We start from the raw sequence: 22,190 nt of genomic DNA on the forward strand, positions 1-22,190 counted from the left end.
TGCGTTTACGTGCGCTGATACACATTCGCATTTCGCGAGCACAGATTATAGTAGAGTACGTTTAATAATTGCATTTGTTTTTGGCTGTTTTTCGTATGTTCTTTTGTTTGATTTTTCTATATGTTAACAGTTTGTCACAGATAAAAGTAAACTCGACATGTATAACAATAAAAACAAATTTATATCTAACAACAAAATACTACTAACTTTAAAATTGACAATAATAATAAAAACATCGAAAAATATAAAATTATAAAAACAACATAAAAAATTTAAATTTAATTGATGATTAATAACTCCTTAAATCTTAAATAATAGGTTATAACTATTATCAAACCGAGATAAAGGGTTATTTGTAAAATATTTTTAAAGCTGCTTAGTGTAATAAGTACAGTTGAATATGTTTATATGTGATGGTATTCTTACAAATAATAATATTTCTTGTTATAGACGGTGACAGTTCTCAATTCGCTGTCGTTATCCTACATTCCAAAGCAGCATTTTAATTATGTTTAATAACAGCTTTTGGAACTAAGTAAATTATTTTTAGTACCTAAATCAGCTAATCTTTAATACATGAAATAATTTTGAGAGAAAGCGCAATAGATTAATAATATTTAAGTGGATAGTTATAGCAACGATTACTCTCATGAACATTATTTTTAAATCATATCACATGATAAAATATCTTTTGGAATAATTCAATTGTATCATTAAGATTATTAAATTTATAATTAGATATTATTAAAATTAGTCTGGATTGTTTTTTTTTAAATCTCCAGTCAGGACATGGCTTTTGCTCTGCCTGTATGATTGCCGATAGTGTGAAATCTCCATCAACTACACTATCCCGTGCAGATGCGATAGCAATGACAGAGTACAACACTATGAGTACTCTGCCATTACTGTTTGAATGAGACAACCTTCGATACAATTATAAGGAAAATAAAATGCAATAAAACGTTTTTTTTTTCTTTAAAGTTTTTGCTTGAAACAAATGTGCTACTTTTCATAAACATAAAACTGCCTGTGGGCATTATTTTTAATAGTCAGCTAAAAAAATCTAGGTACAACCTAACAAACGAATCGCTTAATATTTAATTTAAAGACGTACACTACGTTTTTTAATGAGAGATGTTTGTAAAGGCCCAAAGTATCTGTTTAACCTTAGGTTACTTGATATGAATTAGAGAAGACGCTTTCCACTGATGTGTCAAGAAATCTGGGCTTGCTCTGCAGACGACTTGGCCTGATTCCAAGATACGACACATACCTGCCATGACAGGCTATCAAGATCTGTTACCCAGTGAATAATTGCTTTATTATATCTTATAAATAAAAGTGTATGTTGGTATATCATTCATAGATTTATGGACTTCGACAATGTTTGACCGATTGGCGTGAAAATTGGCACAATATATATATTTTTCAAGGAGGTTTGTATGTTATCCACTTCAATGTAACTGGCCACTAGATGGTACTTGGCTTTAGTACATGCCCGCTGTACCATAACACGACTTACGTATTACATTACAATGTATTTTCAATTGTTGTTATCGAAGCCTAATAATGGTGTAATTATTTTTTGTTTCCATGAATAAATTGATTTGTACGTAACAATCTGCTTTAAAATATTACAATTCCATAGTCGAATATATTGACTATTTTATGAATATAAAATTCTATTTGTAAATATAGGTATATATTTTATTAATAAAGTTCCTATTATTTTGTTCTACCAAAGCTTTTGCTTTATTAAAATGTTTATAAAAAAAGAACATTAGGCATAATTATTCTCAATAGACTTCAATTCTATTTTGAGAAGTGTCCTAAATTTATGAAAATAGAGGCATAAAATATCAGCGAAGTATAAACGCGAAACGCTTCTACAGCCAACATTACAAACTTATAAACACTTCAATAAAATTTTATTTGTTTTACGTTGGAGGGAATAAAAATATATTTTTAAATAAAACAGATCAATATTCGACATCTGTCAGAGATTTAGGCTCATTATTACTACAACCGGCATTGGAGCAGCGTTATGACATCATCTTCAAGTCTGTACCTTAAATATCTTTAGAAGGAGATCTTATTCAAGTAGCACTTTTATTATCCACTAATAGTAGCCCGCCGTTTTGTTTGTGTTGTTGTCAAGATATTTTTTCGCACCTATCATTTCTTATAGTTACTTGTCATCTGTCACAGTGACTAGACTTAATATTTGAATTGAAAATTTGATACACTAGCTGGAGATTTTATTTGCTCATCATTCCTGAAAAGATTCCTTTTTATGGAATAGCTTGGCGGACGAGCATATGGGCCACCTGATGGTAAGTGGTCACCATTACCCATAGACAATGACGCTGTAAGAAATATTAACTATTCCATGTTGATCGACAGGTTTTGGGTACAAAAAGCTTATGTCCTTTTTTTGGGTTTTTTACTCTATACCAAATTTTACCAAATTCGATCGAGTGTTTTGGGACGGCTACTCTAACTTAGTTACTTTTGCATTTATAATATTAGTGTAAATTACTTATTATGACTCTTCGTTATTGAAATGCTGTAATAATATCTTATATACGAGCGCTTTTAATTCAATTAAAGAAAACGTGATTTAATAATCAAACATTACTTAGAATGACGATACAATACAATCCATTTAGCTTCAACGCATTCTTATTGCCCTTTGTTTATTGATTTTTATACAACGAACTTTCGACAAGACGATAATTGAAGTAATACAAATATGAAGTAGTTATATGAAAATCGCTCGAATCCATTGATTGGTTGTTGAAAACTAGATTGGAGTGGCAGAATTACATTGTATTCATTATACTAGCATATGTTTTCCCTGGTTGGCACTGCGGGATAAATTATAAAATCGAAATTAGATGCAAAAATATAAAGTACTTACCCGGCCTGTAATCTTCTATGATTCAGATGACACGAGTTTCTAGCGCATATTGAATCGCTACATGATAAAGCTTATAAAGAGCAACGTAGACATTTTTAAGATAATTGAAAATTATATCATCAATATTGAAATAAAATATATTCATCGCAAAACAACGAAAAATGTGCGGTACCTCAGTGCAATGAAACATAATTATGTTTCGTTCAATTGTATATTTTAATTTCGAAGCAAACATACTCATAAGAATTAATTTACCTCATAAGAGTTAAGAGAGATCATCTTCGGCTGTTTATTCACCTTTATAAAACAAAATAATTACAAATAACCGGATTTTTATATTGATAATAACTCTTGAGATAGAATAAACTTCTGCATCTGAAAATATTATACAATATACTATTATACGAGATAGTGGAAAACTAATAAGATAATTGCATTTCACTAAAAGTGTACTTCTATGCACTGATGCATTTTGAACATTGCCAAGTCCCGAGTTCAATAAAGTTTTATTGGACAAACTGGTGTTTGAACTCTATACCATAGAATCGGATTCAGCAGCCTTTTGTCACGAATAAGTACAAAATACGCGAAGTGAATAACTTAATATACATATAATCCTACACGACATACGCGACTGATATGAAAACTTTTTGCTTCAGAAAATGTTTTATTGGTTGATTGTTCCGTTCATAGTCTTAAAGGCGAAGCGAGGTTGTAACAGGTAATACACTATATTATTAATATATTTGAATATAATTAATTTAGCTACTGCAATTTCAGTAGTTCGGGATGGCCAAAACGTTTCACAAATGATGCTCCAATCTCTATCTTTTGTTAGAATGCCACGCTACCGTCCAATTGTTTTCTAATGACAGCTCAATCATATTTAAAATAAGAAATAGTGTTACATGCCAGTATTAAATACTGAGCCATATAAAATATTATTAATTACTGTTTTACAAATTATTGATCAATTAATTATATTATATAATTACAATAATAATTTTATATAATAAAGTAAATTCAATAGCCCCTGCTATATTCATAATATGCAATAATAATGTGATATAAATAAGGTTAAGGTTACTCTCATAACTTTACCTACAAACGTTTTTAAGAAGGTTTACTAGAACAATGCTAACTTTTTCGAATATCAAATCAATATTTACATCGATGTCAATGACCGTTGAAACATTTTCCGCAAACAATAAAAAAACTGACAAATTAAGAAATAAAGTAATCCATTTCATGTCACATATTCAGCAATACAAACAATTCTCCAAATAATCTATAACAACACAACGAAGTATATAAACGTTAATAAGCTAAATAATCTACGGTAAAATATGCATATTATTAAATTTAAATTAAACAAGTGCAAACCGATGACCTAGAACGATAATAGAAACAGTTTTTAAAACTTAAGTACTTTTAAGTTGTTTGTATACTTTGCAGTGCATTATATTATGTTTAATTATGATTTCAATGAGTATTAATATTCGACCAATATCAAAAGACGTGATTGTTTCGTATGTGTTTTCTTTTATAAATACGTAATAATATATATAATTCGAATATACATAATAATTTCAATCTTTCATTGAAGTCAATCTGTATCTGACGTTATTAACTCAATATTCTGAATTTGACTTACATACATATATTAGTAGAAGGAATAAGGAATATTTATTGAGAGGCCCAGTGTTGCGGGTTCAAACCCAGACAAACACCACTATATATTCATGTGCTTAATATGTGTTTGTAATTCATGTCGTCGTGAAAGAAAACATCGTTAAAAAATATGTGTCTCTACGTAAAAATTCTGCCACATTTGTATTCCACCTACCCTCATTGGAATAGCGTGGTGAAATATTTTCCAAACGTTCTCCTCAAAGGGAGATGAGGCCTTAGCCCAGCAGTGGGACATTTACAGGCTGTTATTGTTGTTGACTAAAATTTCTGATTCTAATGTTTAAATTTCGATGTCTTCATATGGAAAACAAATGTTTAAGGTTGTGTATAAGGTCCACTCATTTATTATTATTTTATCCACCGCTAACCTCGATAATTAGTGTTGTGGTCTGACATAAAGGTGACGTTTAGTTTGTTAGGTTGGTAGTTCATTGATATGATGATATGAGAAATAAATAAAAATAACATATCTTAAAGTCTATGACCAGTGGTAACTTACCATCATCCATTTGCCAGTATATTTACATTGCATAACATAAAGTGTAATTTCCATTAATCGAAGTCAATCAAAAAGTCTTTATATACGTTTTCCTGTCGTGAGCAAGACAAGCTATTTACTCGCAAGCAGTAAGCAATTAATAGTGTTCACTTCTGAACTTTCGAAAGTCTATTATTTACGTTGTAATTTCTATTATTTACGGTCGAGAAGGTTACGAAATAAATGTAATATCTGAATTTTTATTCAATTTTCTAGCTGTGTAGTTTTGGTTCTAGATCAATTCATATGTAATAATTAATGAAAAAATCGCGTGTAGTTAATATTCAGAGACATTTTTGGAAATAATTAAACCTTTGCTATGTTCCAATGTAATGTAATACTAAATACATGACAACTGTGTCATTTATAGTGCCTACCGTTGGAATGAATAAGTTTAATTCTCCTTTTTTAAAAAAAAAAATTTAAAATATTTACAATAAATTTCTATGTTCACGAAGAATTATATATGATTAAATGATAAATACATAACGTTTACGATTTTATACGTATTATAAGGATTTATATTTCTTTAAGGTAATTGCATTCTATCATGTATATCACCCGCACTAGAATAATTATTTCAAATAGCTGGTATAGTACCTATACTTTACCTTAATACGAAGAGCCTTTGCCCAGACATAGGGTGTTAACAATCAGTGTTTTGATTTATGGAGCCGAAATTTTACGGAAATATAAAATGTATATAAATGACACATTTAAAATATAGGATATCTGTTAAACTTTAGGTATAATTTTTTGAAAAATTTGTATCAGTAGATGTTTTTTTATGTTATTATATATGTCATACCAGTGTCATGTATGTACTTTATTATTCAACATTACTTATTATTTCTTATATTTTGAAATAAATAAAAAAATATGTATTTTATGAAAAATGTCAAAAGCGCGTTATAATGCTGGTATAGTTGTTTATTTATGTAATGTATTATGTAGTAGTTCAACGTAAATGAAATACTTGTCATTAAGTAAATATAAAACGCTTAGGAAAATATCCAATTAATGTTATCTTATTATATAAGCCTTTCGAGTACTTTTAGAGGTTTCAGTATCTGGCTAAGATATGGACGAGCCGACATGCACTGGTGCAACTCAGAACGAATAGATATGATCCAAAAATAAACATCTAAGCCGTTAGCTTATCGCATCTTAGGCGGTAAACGCGAACATCCCTATAATAACATTAGTTGATAGACTTCAAACTATCCTTGGTCAGAATACTCATTAAATACATACTTGCACCAATATACCCATATATATACATATTTATGCAGTTACATTTATATTATAATAATATGCATGCTAAATAATCGTGATCGCAAAATAAAATTAAAATATGTGTATATAAGTGTATTTGATTTTAAAACGTCATTCGTATTGCTTTAAAATGAATAGAAAACTTATTTTCCCGCGTAAAATAATAAGACATAAAATTACAGTCACCGAACGTAAATGGGTTTTTTCCACAGAATTGTAATTTCATGCAGGGACCTACAATAGACCCGATCAAAACCTATGCACAACTATAGATTGTTAAAATTTTATATATTTTTTTTTCGTAATTATTTACGTAACATTCATATTATCGTGATAATTCGATATTGAATCCGACAAATTCAAAATATGAAGTTCAACGGGCGGCCATATTTGACTTTTACGGATTCATTCAGAAAAGTGTGTTCCATACAAAAATTAGTGTAGGGTAGTTATTATATTTATATTTCTTTTGTTTTGTTTATTTCATCCGAGCAAAGCGGGTTTTATCTTATACAGAATATTTTGATAAAAGGGAAATGATTAGTTATTATCTATTATATAATTATTAACTATTATATAATTAAAATAACGCATCATGACGGTAAGTAATAGAGTAAAGATATAATCAATAAGACAAAGAGAACAAAATGAACGTAATAAATACATTAAATTAGTAGTAAATTTAAATATACTTTAAAAGTTTGTAGCTTGTTGTACGTTATATATGTATGGGAGGGTAAATATAAGTAATCACAAATAATTCTTATATATATATTTGTAATAATGTTATAATGTATTGTTGATTTCAAAAGCGATTCATCGTTCAAAAAACAATTCTAAGGGCGTAGCAATACACCTCAGTTTCATTATAAACTCGACACTTAATAACTAAACTGAAACCATGAAAGTAATATTCCAGCAAACAAGAAACAGAGGGAGTGTGAGTAAAATAACAAAAGATTATTTAGCCATTAATGGAATTAGCGAACTCAAACAAACTCGTAGTCTGTGGTAAATTCTATACTTAATGTTATTTGCTGATGTCAGCAGCGACTTGAAACAAAATACGAAATAAATATATTACGTATGTACGTATATATTTTTTTAAATTAATGTATCCTTTTGAACAAGAGATGATTGAGTTTAGCATTGTTTTCTCAAACGGCAATACTGTAATTAATTAGATTAATATACCGGCTTAGACACAATCTTCTGAAATTAATATTTATTAAAACAATTTTAGTTTATTTTTATATATATTATTACCTATGATCATGACAAGTATTAGAATAAAATTCCATTTTTAAAAATAGGATACTTTACTTAGAACATCACATAACTACTAATTAGTGATGTAATGAATGATCTTCTGATATTAGCAGTGCGATTCTGTAAGACATCACTTCGTATGCCGCTCATGAAATGCCGACTGACTGACTGGCTATTCCTGTATCCTATAAATTTTGTATTTATTGTACTATACTTAATGTCACAATCTGACATTTCACACTCGTGTTCTGCGGTGAGATTCGAGTTTCTTATCGAGTTTCTATTCGAGTCACAGAATAGGGGTACAGAATTTTTTATACATATACATACACTATAATAACAATGATAGTTAAAACATAGGTTTGCCTTTACTATAAAAGTCAAAATAAAATATTATCAATCTCTATCGTGTCTTTTCCTATGCTCGTTACTTTGACGAAATAATCTGTGCCTTTTTGTCACAAACAAAACCAAAAAAGCTACATAGTATGGATATAAAAATATATACATATAAAGGATATTTTCGAATTCCCAAATAATTGCTATTTACGTTAAATATACTATTACTAGCAATCATTTAGTTATAACATCAGTCAAAGTCAAAAACCTTTATTCAAAATGGAAGTGTTTACACATTCTTATTCATAGTCGAAAATCTACCACCGGTTCGGAATATAATACCTCAGACCTGAGAAGAACTGGTGAAAGAAACTCAGCGGAATATATATTTTTTTTTATAATATCAATTTACAATATACAATAATAAACATATTTTTGTTATTTGAAACAGCCTAGAGGCGATCATCTCATTCCCAAGTTGTGCATTCACCTAGAAAGTCATTAGTGTTGTAATATCCTTTAGCATGCATCTGTTATACAAGTTAATAAATAATTTGACATATACTCAAATTTGTATGCCTTCAAATAAAGTACTTTTTTAATTACAATTATTATTGCCAGTATTTAGGTATTTAATTTCTGTAAACTTTTTTTCAGCCAGATCCTGTATATAGACCAACATGCATATCAACTTCCAACAAACTACAGTAGAAACATTCCACCTGGTGAGTGAAACCATTTTTTTAAACATACAGATTAAAAATAAGTAAAAACATATCTTAAACGAAAATCGCGGCTCTTAACGAGACAAGCACCACTTTTTCTGGCCTTAATTTACATTTATATAATATTTTGTGATGAAATTTACTTTGCAAACTCATGCAGCAATAGTACAATATATAAAAAAATCAAATAAACACTGTAAATAGGAAACAATCAAGAATAATATCCTATTATTCGTTCAATTATTTACATGAAATTGTGTTATTTATAATGTATGAATATACTATTAATAACAGAAGTGCATCTTTGCCAAATGAAAATCTACATCTATTATAGGTATTCGATGGATGCATATTTTGTTTGAATTCCGATTACAAACAAAATTATAAAGCATGTCACAAAGTAACAGTTTTCAATAAAGAATTAATATAGTTGATAAACCTAGAAAGACAATAAATTATGACAGTGATAGAATACTGTATAATACAATACCTTTGCCTGATTATATAAAAAGGTCAAAGGTAGTGCCGCACTGTTACAAACTTTTTTTAGATTTAGGTACCTAAATTCGTTATTTTTAATAGCTCGTATTTATAGAAGAGTTTTTGCTACGCATTGATGATTCGACCAAACTAGACAGCTATCCACTTAAGTCCGGACGTTAGTCAGCACAACAGTCACACGTCACTCTGACGTTTGGCCAATCATTATACAAGCATTAATTTAACATACACTGACCATGAATTTTCCGCGATGGCTCTCACGAAGATTGTAATTAAGATTATATTTTATATAATAATAAATGAAAAAAATCAATATGATTTTATTAACGATGTTCCATCCATCCTACTAATCAAGAAGCAAACAATATATTAATTAATATTTCTAACAATATCATTGTAGTACTTCTTCGTTATCTGTATTTATAGGGTCATTAAAATCTATCGCCTTCACGTTTAAAAACAATATTAAAAATACAGTCAGCTATTACCGTTCATTAAGTAGGTTGGCTTGGCTTGGTTTAATTTTAATAAATTCAGCGAGCTCGGTAGCAAAGACGGGAGCGTATCGGTGATATCTCCGATGGGCGCCATAAAGCCACGGCTGAAAGCTATACGTCCACTGAAAACGAAGCGATCCACGTGTCAATGAATATTCATGTTTATCTAATTTTTATTATATAAAGTCCACGATGTATTCGGCTTCTTAAGAAATCGCATAAAACCTCTTATATACTGTGCCTAAGATTTACGTGCATTTATTAAGATATAAACAGGAAACTATAATTAAAGTAAAGTAAAGTAACAAGCCTGTAAATTTCCCACTGCAGGGATAAGGCTTCCTCGTCCATTAAGGAGTGGGCTTGGAACAAATTCCACCACGCTGTTACAAATGCGGGTTAGTGGAATACACATGTGGCAGAATTTCGATGAAATTAGACACATGCAGGTTTCCTCACGATGTTTTCCTTCACCGCCGAGCACGAGATCAATTATAAACACAAATTAAGCACATATATAGTGGTGCTTGCCTGAGTTTGAACTCGCAATCATCGGTTAAGATGCACGCGTTCTAACCACTGGGCCATCTCAGCTATAATTAATTTAGCCTAATCTAATATCAATCAAATTTGTTAATCATTAACTATTACTTCAAATGCAATTACGTAAAATTTAAATAATATACAATTACTAATTAATACGAATGAACAATTGAACTACAATTATGTGACTTGGACCTGGTGGTAAGAAAGCACCTTCGCTTTGTCATTGACTCGTAAATAAGCGCTAACGTGTGTAATCCTTCGTGTCTGTTATTACACTGGCTCACACTTCAAACGAAACACAACAAAGCAAGGATCTTTTGTGAAAATACATTATTATTGGCTACCCACGCGCAAAGACCTACCGGATAAAAACCGTAAAATGTATTAATATAAAAACATTTCACAGACATAAGCAACAGCGTAGGTCCAAAATGAACTATCATTATAATTATCATTACATAGTATAAAACAAAGTCGCTTACCGCTGTCTGTCCCTATGTATGCTTAGATCTTTAAAGTTACGCAACGGATTTTGATGCAGTTTCTTTAATAGATTGAGTGATTCGAGAGGAAGGTTTTGTATATAATACATAGAAAATATAGTACAGTAGCAATGTTATTTTTTTTAATTTCTAATGTGGTGTCAACAAGTATTGATTTATTATATGCTTAGCATAAATCTAATGGACATAATCCTTACGGTTACAACCTATGCAACAGTTTATAGCAATTCAATGAAACCGAAACGTCAAGGTCTCATTGTAATTTCACTTTTACAGGTAAAAACACGACAGTTTATATCGGAGTAAACGTCAACAGAGTCTCTGGAGTCGACGAGAATAGAGAGGTATTTTTAAACGATTGTCTTCTTTAAATAGCTGTATCATTAAGGTCAAGGTTGTTTGTAGATACAAATATACTTTAATGGTACATTACTACTATTTCCGAAAGAGTCTACCTATCTCATAGTAAAAAAAAAATCTATATACATAAATATACGGGATATATTACTGGCTCATCACAAGACCTCCGAAATTAAAGGACGACGACGAACGACGGACGACTCACAATGAGAAAGGATTTTCGGAAATTACAACTTCAAAGAAGAGAGTGGGGAGTTCTAACATTGTTTGAATTTCATCCGTCTGTAGTCGGGACTCGGGATGGGCTGCTAGTACAAATAGTCAGCAAAATACAATACTTAATATAAACTTTATATTATTTTTCTCATATTAATTACTCATATCGTACAATCTTACTTACTTTCCCTCCATTTTTAAATTTTTTCCACTCACTTTTTTTAAATCCCTTGTCATGCTACTAGCCAGTTATTTCATCTGAAGAATACATTCAAAATTTCATAATTAACTGTTACAAATCCTTAAATATGTACAACTACAAAAATAAAATTATTAATAATAATTTTGTCTTCTGAATGTCCAAGGAGATCACACTAGACGTTTTCCTTCAAGTATCATGGGAGGAGATGCGGCTAAAAGTCCCACCAGGGCGGTCATATATCGACCTGCCCTGGGAATTCCGACAGCTGATCTGGACCCCAGACCTGTACATATGGCAGCTGCAGACCATGAGAATATTGTCGGTGTTGCAGGAAATGGCATCGCTACGGTTGTATGCCAACCGCACCGTCTCAGTCAGTATCGGGTTCGTCTATTGCCATTCATTATATTTATTATAAGACAAAAAAATATATATAAGACCTTTTTTTATTTGCAATCACAGTATTTAAAAAATATCTTTTATTAAGATTAATGTCATTCCTAAATTCAAATAATAGTTTATTATTAATACTAGAAGTGCGTACAAATATCACTGAAGAATAAAATCTGAAATTTTACAAATGACACGTCAATGACTGAAAAGTCGAACGTATTCGCTTAACTAGAACGAACCCTAATAATGGTTAATTTAAAGACGTTATGTCAAAATAAAGAAGTTGAATAGACATAGATAATAAATTAAATTAAAAACAAAATAGAACATAAATAGAACTGGTTCGTTTGAAACAATGTTTACGATTTAATTTTCAGTGCCACGATCACCATCAAATGTGAAATGGACTTCGTTCTGTACCCGTTAGATGTACAAAACTGCGCTATAGACTTCAGTAGCTGTGAGTAATGATAATTTTATTATATACAAAATGATTTCACTTGTGCTTTGTACTGAGTTCCTGGCGGATTCATCTGTTTTTTTAAATTTCAATTACCTAATTGAATAGAATAATTGTATCATGTTATTACTAGATACTAATCTTTCGCTTCGCTTGGCGTAATTTAAATGATGATATTTTTATTTTAAACCAATTTTTAGCAGATTTTATTTCAGTCGTACCGTCCATTATTGAGAAATAATTAAGCGTTTAATATTTGTAAAATGAACCAATAGTAATATTTATTCGCTCAAAAAAATATATGAAAATGTATTCATTGTATTTATTTATCAATGAAATTATGATCGATCAGGAAAACATGTCATAATTTAAGTATTATTGAATATAGCAGACATATCTTAAAACGTGAATGGAATCTTTAATTTAGGAAAAGATCTCATTGCCGTGCCGGAGTAGACTTAAAATAGCCTTTAAATTATTGTATTAACGTCATTACGGCGTATGAGCGTCATGGTATTATTATAGACAAGTACATCAATGAATCTAGTTCAAATGTAAAATTTACATAATCTACGGGCCCTTGAGTCATTAATAATCTGAGCAAAACTAGTTAGTACTCGAAACAGAGCTCGACTAAAAAATAGTGTTTTCTTATTACAATCAACTCAATATTTCGAAATTTGGCAATCATAGTTTAGAATACCTGTACCTCAAAAAACACGAATGCGCATTAACGTCTAATCAGACTGTTATAGTGTAGAAATTACAGTATACCTGATTGCGGACCCAATTTTGTAATATCATCTGCACTTTAACATTGGCCGCGTAACCGAAAATTGATCAGCGATCTTTATGGACGAAAATAACATGAGTTTATTTCAGGATTTTGTCTCATTTGTCTTACAAAAATATAAAAAGCTTTTTGTGTTATTTATTGTTAAATTAGGTAGGTAATGTAAATATGTTCTATTAAATCAAATCAAAATAAACTTTATTCAAGTAGGCTTTTACAAGCACTTTTGAATCGTTATTTTACAATTAAGTGACCTATCACCGTTTCGGAAAATGGATTATACCGAGATGAACCGGCAAGTAACTCAGTAGTTACTCTTATTTAACATTAAAAAAATACAAAGTCATGTTAGTTAAATACAATTATTTAAATTAATATATACTGCTTGGAAGCCAATAAGTATTAACTCCACGCTTTTTTATAATCTATAAAATCTTGTATCGAATAATATGCTTTTTCTACCAATGTATTTTTTTACTAACGATTTGAATTTACTAAACGGCATTATTATAGACAAGTACACGAGAGAAGACGTGCGGTTCGAGTGGCGCGAAGTGGCGCCCTGGTTCGGCTTGGCCGGGGAACAGCGGCGCGAGTTTCGTCTCCCCAAATACGTGGTCACATTTGTTACGGACAAAAGTAAACATATTCGAAATTTTGGTGAAGGTAAATGTATATTTATCGCTTTGCGCTTCAGTTTTCGCCCACCTGTAACAATTTGTAATTAACCTTTATTAACGCTATGCGGTATGCTTGCATGACGCTACTTGTGCTTGTTACGAATGAAAAAATATGGGAACTTTAAAACTCTGGGATTATTTATAGTCGTTATTACACTTGAACTTGAACATTCGTAACTTGCTCAATCGTGTTTTTTTTTATAAATGTGACGTAAGGAGCATGTTTATTAATTCTAATAGAAAGTAGGCAAATAAAAAACATAAACCTAAAAATTTGTCTAAAAAAAGAAAAGGTTTTAATGATTTTAAAAAGTGTAGTAAAACGTTTTTGCGCACAGATTCTATTGTAATAGACGCAAATATTATTAAGTCATGTACTCACTGAATATCTTGCAAATTGCCGACTCAAATAAATGTAAGCATTTATAATAATGTGTTTTAAGTTGTCAAATATTTATAATTTCAATTGTGTAATATTTTTTAATACGTAACAAATTGAACGTTCATCATACTTAGTAACTGAATGCTTTTTATACCATATTATTTGTGACTTTACTCCTATATTTATCCGATTTCGATCCAAAAAATAAATCCAAACGAAAATTAAATATTGCCAGGTGAGCACTCCGCAGCACGATTGCAAATCAAGCTGTCTCGTGAACTGCGGGGCTACCTTCTAGAGAGCTACTTGCCTTCCTCCCTCTTTGTCATCATATCTTGGGGCAGCTTCTGTGTCATACCGGAGATTGTACCGGGTCGAATGGTGCTGCTAGTGACCACTTTGCTCTCATTGGTCACCATGTTTGATACTGTGAGGTTAGTTTAACCTTTATTTTGATATTTATTTAAATCATTACAATACTTTATAATTCCTTTGTTATGAAATTAATCTTTCAATTGTGTAATTAATTTGAAGTCTTAAAAAATACAAAACAGAGAGCTAAATCTTTGAGAGACTTTAAAAATATTTCAATTTAAGTATTATTGGTGTCATTTTCAGCACGAATTCACCCGATGCTCTGGAACTGAAATGCATTGAGGTTTGGCTGATCTCGTGCACGATATTCGTGTTCCTTGCGTTGTTAGAATACTTCGTGGTGCTTTTTGGCATCCGATATGACAAGAGTTGGAGTCGACGGCGACAAGACCTTCGGCGCGCCGCTTCCGCCGCGCAACTCGCGCCGCCTATACATATCAACCATTCACAGGCACGTAATATTAAACAAATATATATTTGCGTACTATAACATACCACGCAAAGTCCATACTCCAACCAAATTTAATTTAGAGGTAGGTCATGGTTAACCTTGTTCGATCGGGTGTTATCGATAAATCAATGTCGATTATCGATAATAGTGGATTGTGTTTGTGAAGAAAAGCGTCTGTGTCTGACTGGTCTATTAAGCATAACGTTTCGTCCCACACTGAATGCAGGCGACCGAGGCGACCATCGCGAATTATGCGCGTCAATTACGTATGTCCAAAATTCGTCCAAATATTTTGTGATAAAAAAGAATGCATGTTTTTAATTTAGAAATGCAAAGTGAACAAGTTTCGTCATTGTTATCGAGATGTATGCCAGCAAAATTGTTCGACTGTCGATAACTATGGTAAGATTTATTCTAAGCTGCGATAACAGATTCTTACCAAATTTGACAAGGCACAATTTGAAGGTCCACGTCCAGTGAAGGTCAGCGTTGAAGGCTAAGGTAAAACCAATTTATAGCATTCATCATTTATGAGGATAGATAGATTGGTATTATTAGCAAAATTTAACGTCTTTATATAATTATTGAGTCTCTTTTATTAACCATTCGTGTTTTATATTTTCCGGGAATCAAGTGACGGACAATTTTTTCTTGTTGTTATTCGTATGTACATAAAGAAAAAAAAATCAGAATGTGTATCTAAAAAACATGCAATACAAAGAACCTAACTTTATAGGTACTGAAATTATCACCAATAAAAAATATTACATTCCTTTTAATATTAGTATTAGTATTCGCAGAAATACATATCCATTCAGTAAAGACTCAAGTCGTTTACACGAAATATTATTCAGCAAGCAGAGATGAAAAAGGCTACAAACTTTCTACTTAAAGAATCCCCTTCTGCTGAAGTGGATTTACGGCCTTTTGTAATCAAATTGTATTTATTATGTAATTAAGACTATATTATTTCAACAGAGGTTAAGTACACCAGTTAGCGGTACACCTCAAGGGGGTGTTTTCTCTCCGCAACTCAGTGTAGAAGATGAAGGTCTGAAGCAACAGTTCTCTCATCAGACCATTCAGAGGGTAAATATTTTTAAAAGCCATAACTACATGAACTCTTTTAGCATTTACGTCTCAACTCAACATCTATACGATGGGTAACTTATTATGCATGTAGACATCAAAAGCATTTAATATATTCAATTATAGATGGTGGATTGTTTTAGCCAAACTTTAGCATTAACATGCACATGTTTACACGACAACGTAACAAAATATGTTCAATTATTAAGTAGTAAGTATTCATAACTTCATTATGAATTTCATTTACACGGCACCAAGAAAAACAGTTGCGCGTTACGCGTACGATATAGGTATGGTCTTTGTTGTTTTTTCTTAAATTAGGCAAACATTTTTAGTTGTCGTCTAAGGAGAGAAGACTTCGAAGAGACAATAAAGTCGGATGTGAGACGAGAACAGTCAGTAAGGTAAAAAGTTCAATGCACTGTGTGGGTCACGCTAAATGAAGGCATCATAGAAGAACTTTATGTATTTAGGTCCATCCATGTAGACTAAATTGATTTGAGTGCATAGATAGGCAATAAGCTAGAACTTATAAAATCCGTTAAAAGATTACACAATATTTTAACTCTATTAGCGCAAAATTTGACTATATATAAAGCTTTATTATCTTCGACTACCTTTTTGTGGCTCAGCTCATACTTAACTAGAAAAAACAAGTACCTACACCAATGCTTTTATCGCATTGCACACACAGGTATGTTATGGACGCTAGTAGATTTAAAATTGTAAATTAAAATCGTAGTATGGTTAATAATATAATGCCAAACACTGAAAAAGGTAAAAACTCCATATTATTTAATTATGTTCTCTTTAGGACTCGCCAATTTTGGACACGATGCCAGGTGATTCGTCTGGAAGTTTCTTAGTAAGGTTTGCTGCGATGGCCGACCGAGGCGTCATGTTCTGTGGCGCCCAACATGGGGCTCTAGACAAGTTCGCCCTCATGGTATTCCCTATTTGTTTTATTCTTTTCACTATCATCTACTGGACCACATACCTCAGTGAAGCACACCGAGCGATGCCCGACTAATGTGACATTGTGTAGAGTGCCGACTCGGTATAAGACAATTGTAAATATTAGATAAGCTGCTAGATACTTTATTAACGTTTGACCCATTGTTAATGACGATTTATTAGTTAAGTTTATATAAATTTTATTAAAAATCGTTAAATTGTTTTATAGAATACATAAGTTTATTTAAAACGTTGCAATATATTCATTGTCTTGATATATTTTAATAGTTATGACGAAATAACAGAAATTTATTATACAATCATTATACATATAATATGGCCAGGAGAAATGCAATAATTTAAAAAAGCAATAACTAAATATACCACTGTTATTTTCTTGTAATTAAAATATTTGTAGATTGATCTACTTAAATAAAAACTGTACTACCATTTTCTAAGATAGTCTTAACTATCTGAAATGTAATTATATCGAAGAAGTTTTTAATATTCGTGACTCGTTCTTATGCTGATGAAATGAAAGTCATGTGAGTGCCTAATGTTAATACTTTTAATAACGCTTTGACTATCCGTCCTATTGTACAGTTCTGAATTTAAAATATGGTCAGATTTGAAGATCTTACTTGTTTCTTTTCTAATTTATTTGTAGAGTGAAATGTCAGTCCAAAAGAATTAGTATCCATTTTGGCATAGGTACTTATTCTATCAGCTTTTACTTTAACATAATTATGTGCAGAATGAATTTTTATCTCCTTGTTTTTTTACTATAAATGACATATTTACTAGTCCTAATTACGACTTTATTCAGTTAGACGAAATGAAGCAATTCTCGTTCAGCGAAATATATGATTCATCATCATCGAGTGATTTTTGCAAGTTTTCATAAAAAGTGAATTAACGAATTTTTGGTAGATCTTTGTATTGACAACGATTGATATATGAATAAATCCTATATGTATAGTTTTAGTATTTATTAATGTATAGATTACAAACATAAGTCTACATTAAAGATTTTGCCTTAAAATATCACACGACATTGGGACCATTTGAGCTCAGTAGATTACTAGAACATCACGCCTTATTACTGTGCCTTTCGCTTTACATAAATATATCATAATAGGCTTAAAACAATTTTAGACCCATACTTTTAACATTGTATTTTCTAATCATATGGATCACTCGCCATCAGCTTAAACAAATTAAAAAGCTCCATGAGTTTGACAATATCTTACACAATCGTAGAAAACAAAACGTTCGGTGTATATAATATACAAAGAACGTGTACATAACAATTTCATACTTGTCAAAACTATTTTATATGCACATATCAATATTTAAAAATAAGTACTCTACAGGATATCTATTAAAACGGATATAAATAATAAATGTTTATTTTTTTTAATCAAATATTATTATTTAGTAAAACCTAAATTAAATAGCGCATATGATGCTATTTTTTTAAAACGATATTTTATGCTAGTCAAATGTAATTAATTCAAATGTAAATAAGCTTGTCTTAAACTTATTTATTGCTATTATTTGTTGACTTTTGCCTCCGTGGCTTATTAAGGCACAAATATTTTTTATGCACAAAGTTTCAATTTCATTGTTTCACTACGGATATAGACTAAATACAAAATCTGTACCTGTCAGATCACAATGACATTTTTGATCTCTAGAGACATTATTTTTATTAATCACATTATCACACCATAAAAGAAATGAAGCGATTATTTTTAATGTACCCTATTAACTATTTATATAAAATCAACAATTACTAATAAGTATAGTACGACACAAATTAGATGTAGCATCGGAAAATGCAATGGAATGAAAATAAAACCGATTACTGCCAATTTACACGACCAATAGAAATAGCTCCCTATCGCGCCATTCGACGCTATTGGTTGCTATAGATTCAAGCGTTAGAGAAAGCAAGTGCATGTAAATCGACGCGTCAAATTGACGAATATATTAGGTCATGTGATATTACAAGTTATTACGTTTATGTAAAGATCATATTCCCATCAGAAATAAATTTTGATAATTTGGGATAGCGTACTTAATTCGGATGTGATCGGTTTTACGAATTTGGCCGATGCGACATCTATGTTGTGTCGTACTATATGTATATCAATTTAATATAAAACCTCATTCAAAAAAAAAATTTGGATTGTTTGTTTCATAGTAATTAAAGTATCAATGTCAAGTAAACATGTTTCTGCATCGGCTATTTATTTAATTACAGTTTCAATAAGTGTTGAAAGTTTGAATGTAGGTTATCATTTAATTTAATGTAAAAGTTTGCATTTCTTTATGAAAGATGTATAATAAAAAGATATCTATTATATGCATATTAAAAAATCATGAGACATGATATTGCCCGCAACTTATTATTTACCTATAAATATTGCCTCTTAAATATTCACTTATTAAATAAATGAATCTGTTTTGTGTTTAAAAAATTATATTATAAGTTGAATACTGTTATGTGAACAGTAGTAAATAAAATGAAGTTTTCAATTAGACAATACATATTGTATGTGTAAATAATAGTTGAAATAAAAGACATTATTTTAAATAAATTACAATATATTTTATTATTTCACCCTAAAATTGCAATAATACTTATCGCAACATGTACATATCTACATTACTTTGTTTTCCTATTTTACAAATCATATCCATAGTAAGATGCTTCTCGGTAAGCACGCTCCATATCCTCCGAATTTCTCCTTATTCTTCTTCCTATGGGCTCCAAGTCATTGTAACACTTTGGAAATACTTTTTCTATGACATCAACAGCCTCTGCCTTTCCAATCTGACGCACAGCAAGTACTGAGTATAGTGCTTTTGTTTTAACACAATCCTGCAAGAAAAATAATGATAATTTAAAAAAGTATTGTCAATTATGATCATTTTTCCTTTATTCTACACAAAAAAGTCCAGTGTAAAAGATATAAATAAATAGAAATTGTAGACAATAAAAGCAAAGATTTAGGATTAATTGAAGTATACAGGATTATTATGATATATACAGGACATAACATATTATATTTATTTTCATAGTCATAGTTGACTATGTAGTTTTTAAATGTTTTAAAAACTCTTCAGGACATCAACATTATACAGTAACAGTGCAAAAATATAACACTTCTTGGCCAAGGGATTCTTTTCCTTTTAGAATGAAGTTAGGATAACACTGCTCCAATATTGGTTTGTGGGTTCACATGTGGCTGAATTTCATTAAAATTACCCAAGTGATACAACTATACTATTGCACTATACTATAAAAATATTAAACTTTGTATAATCTATACACTTGTCAATTCTTTAATGCTATATAGTTGAAGCATACCTGGTGAGCTTGTTTAATTTTTGTCAAAGATGCATCACCTTGTGACCAGGCACTGGCAAATGAACAATGCGTAAGGTTGGCAGCTCTGATTTCAGTGCATGCAAGATGTTCCATATTCTTGAAATCTAGTTCATTACGGCAGTAGTCGAACATGTGTATCATCTCATGAGTCAACACTCCTTGCACCATACCCTTCCGTGTTGATACATTTTGACATACCACAATCTTAAAAAATCCAAAAAAAATATTAAGACTGATTTCAATGTAAGTCAATACATCTAATGTATAGTAAATTAAAAGAAAAAGTACCTGGTTTAATTGTGGGTCATACCCACCACTCACTGAATAATCACACACCTCACAAGATATATGCCGTCTTATATCAACAGGGCTACAAAAAAATTCACATGTTAATAATTAGAGCCATGTTTGTAATTAAATATTCACATACATAATAGATTCACTTCAACTAACCAACCAGAGCTCTTAAGTGCTGCCAGCATCACTTTTACAATAGGACCTATAAAGCATATTATTTATGATTAGTTTTGTTCATTTCCATTTTCAAATTTCAAGAATGAAATAGAAAAGTTGTTTTTTTATTCAAACAAATCAATGATACTTACTTTCCTTTATACAACTGTACACATTCTTCTCACATTTGATTTTTTCAATACCTTCTTTTCCCTCTTTACCCATCAACACGTTAGTAATAGTTGGTTTAAATGTTCCTCGTCTTTCTGGATACAAATCATAACCCCAAGATTCTTTCTTTTCATTATTGTTTTCATCTTGTTTTGATGGTTCTTCATTTTGACTAGACATTAAATTTTATATATTATTTTACAAATGACTTTAATCAGATCAGTATTAAGTACTTAGTACTTGATATACAAAACTTTATTAAAGTTTAGGTTACAAGTAGGTAATAGATGAAATTTGTTGTCCCGTCCGTTCCTTTAATAATTTGACATATGTCAATTGACAATGACACTGACACATTATTTTTTAAGCTTAACAAATCGTCTTGAAAAAGGCAAAAGTGTTCTACATACAGCTCATAACATGTTCATCTAAGTTATATTTCTGCTATTGTCATGATGTTTTTTTTTCTTAATTTTGTAAATATAAAATATTTTCGATTTCAACTCAATGCAATCCAGTAATTGAATTGGTCATTATTAAGAAAAAAAGGATGGTGGTAGAATGAAAATCAATTGTTTGATGTTGAAGTATTACAAAAAGACTAGGAAGATAAGTTCTTGCTTAAGCACGTTCATCTCGAATCAAATTCATAAAGTACGATTAATACAGATATACTTTTAAAATTTGATAATAATTATATTTCAGCTTTCGGAGGCTTTCAGACCTAAAACTGAGATAATGATGTGTTTTAAAAAGAATTCAGAATTATTTAAAAATAATCATTGAAGCAATGATAGTAAGGGGAATGGACTGAATACTTATAACAGGACGAGTAAGAATTTTGAAAAATAAAATACCGAATTGTATTTTTTCTAACGGTTATTGTAGGTAAAGGAATTTGAAAACAAAATAATGAAATGAAATAACAATAAATTAATTGGTCTTATAAGTTCAATTGTAGACTTATACTTTTATTCAACCTGTCAGTAGTTCAAAAAAGGAGGAGGTT

The 22,190-nt window shown here is 30.5% G+C and overlaps 2 protein-coding genes across 5 annotated transcripts in view; one reads left to right on the forward strand and one right to left on the reverse strand.

Annotated features, from left to right (window-relative positions):
• Window positions 1–19,753, forward strand: part of LOC124533561 (glycine receptor subunit alpha-4-like) — a 32,100-nt gene extending 12,347 nt beyond the window's left edge. Inside the window, exons 2-11 of one of the 4 annotated variants that reach the window (XM_047108928.1) lie at window positions 8,691–8,758; window positions 11,082–11,149; window positions 11,747–11,967; window positions 12,354–12,436; window positions 13,743–13,868; window positions 14,527–14,725; window positions 14,910–15,117; window positions 16,096–16,206; window positions 16,542–16,610; window positions 17,021–19,753. In XM_047108928.1, the coding sequence (XP_046964884.1) occupies window positions 8,691–8,758; window positions 11,082–11,149; window positions 11,747–11,967; window positions 12,354–12,436; window positions 13,743–13,868; window positions 14,527–14,725; window positions 14,910–15,117; window positions 16,096–16,206; window positions 16,542–16,610; window positions 17,021–17,236 (1,369 nt within the window). In that variant the 3' untranslated portion in view covers window positions 17,237–19,753. Of the gene's footprint in view, window positions 1–8,690; window positions 8,759–11,081; window positions 11,150–11,746; window positions 11,968–12,353; window positions 12,437–13,742; window positions 13,896–14,526; window positions 14,726–14,909; window positions 15,118–16,095; window positions 16,207–16,541; window positions 16,611–17,020 lie in introns of all 4 variants that reach the window. The other 3 variants (XM_047108931.1, XM_047108927.1, XM_047108929.1) reach the window with 3 other exon arrangements.
• Window positions 19,754–19,758: 5 nt separating this feature from the next.
• On the reverse strand, window positions 19,759–21,510 carry LOC124533563 (mitochondrial inner membrane protease ATP23 homolog). The gene is made up of 5 exons (XM_047108932.1): window positions 21,163–21,510; window positions 21,011–21,056; window positions 20,846–20,927; window positions 20,537–20,761; window positions 19,759–20,047 (listed from the first exon to the last, which is right to left on the reverse strand). Exons 1-5 carry the CDS (start codon window positions 21,359–21,361, stop codon window positions 19,850–19,852), a joined length of 750 nt encoding a protein of 249 aa, XP_046964888.1. The 5' UTR covers window positions 21,362–21,510; the 3' UTR covers window positions 19,759–19,849.
• Between the last annotated feature and the right edge of the window lie 680 nt (window positions 21,511–22,190).

This window comes from Vanessa cardui, chromosome 11 (genome assembly GCF_905220365.1).
Source record: "Vanessa cardui chromosome 11, ilVanCard2.1, whole genome shotgun sequence".
In the NCBI taxonomy this organism is placed as follows: domain Eukaryota; kingdom Metazoa; phylum Arthropoda; class Insecta; order Lepidoptera; family Nymphalidae; genus Vanessa; species Vanessa cardui.

Coding starts and splice junctions, on each gene's coding strand:
- LOC124533563 (XM_047108932.1), bottom strand. CDS start 21,361: ATGTCTAGTCAAAATGAAGAACCATCAAAACAAGATGAAAACAATAAT. Junction 20,928..21,010: donor GCACTTAAGAGCTCTGGTTG/GTTAGTTGAAGT, acceptor ATTTTTTTGTAG/CCCTGTTGATATAAGACGGC. Junction 20,048..20,536: donor AAATTAAACAAGCTCACCAG/GTATGCTTCAAC, acceptor TTTTTCTTGCAG/GATTGTGTTAAAACAAAAGC.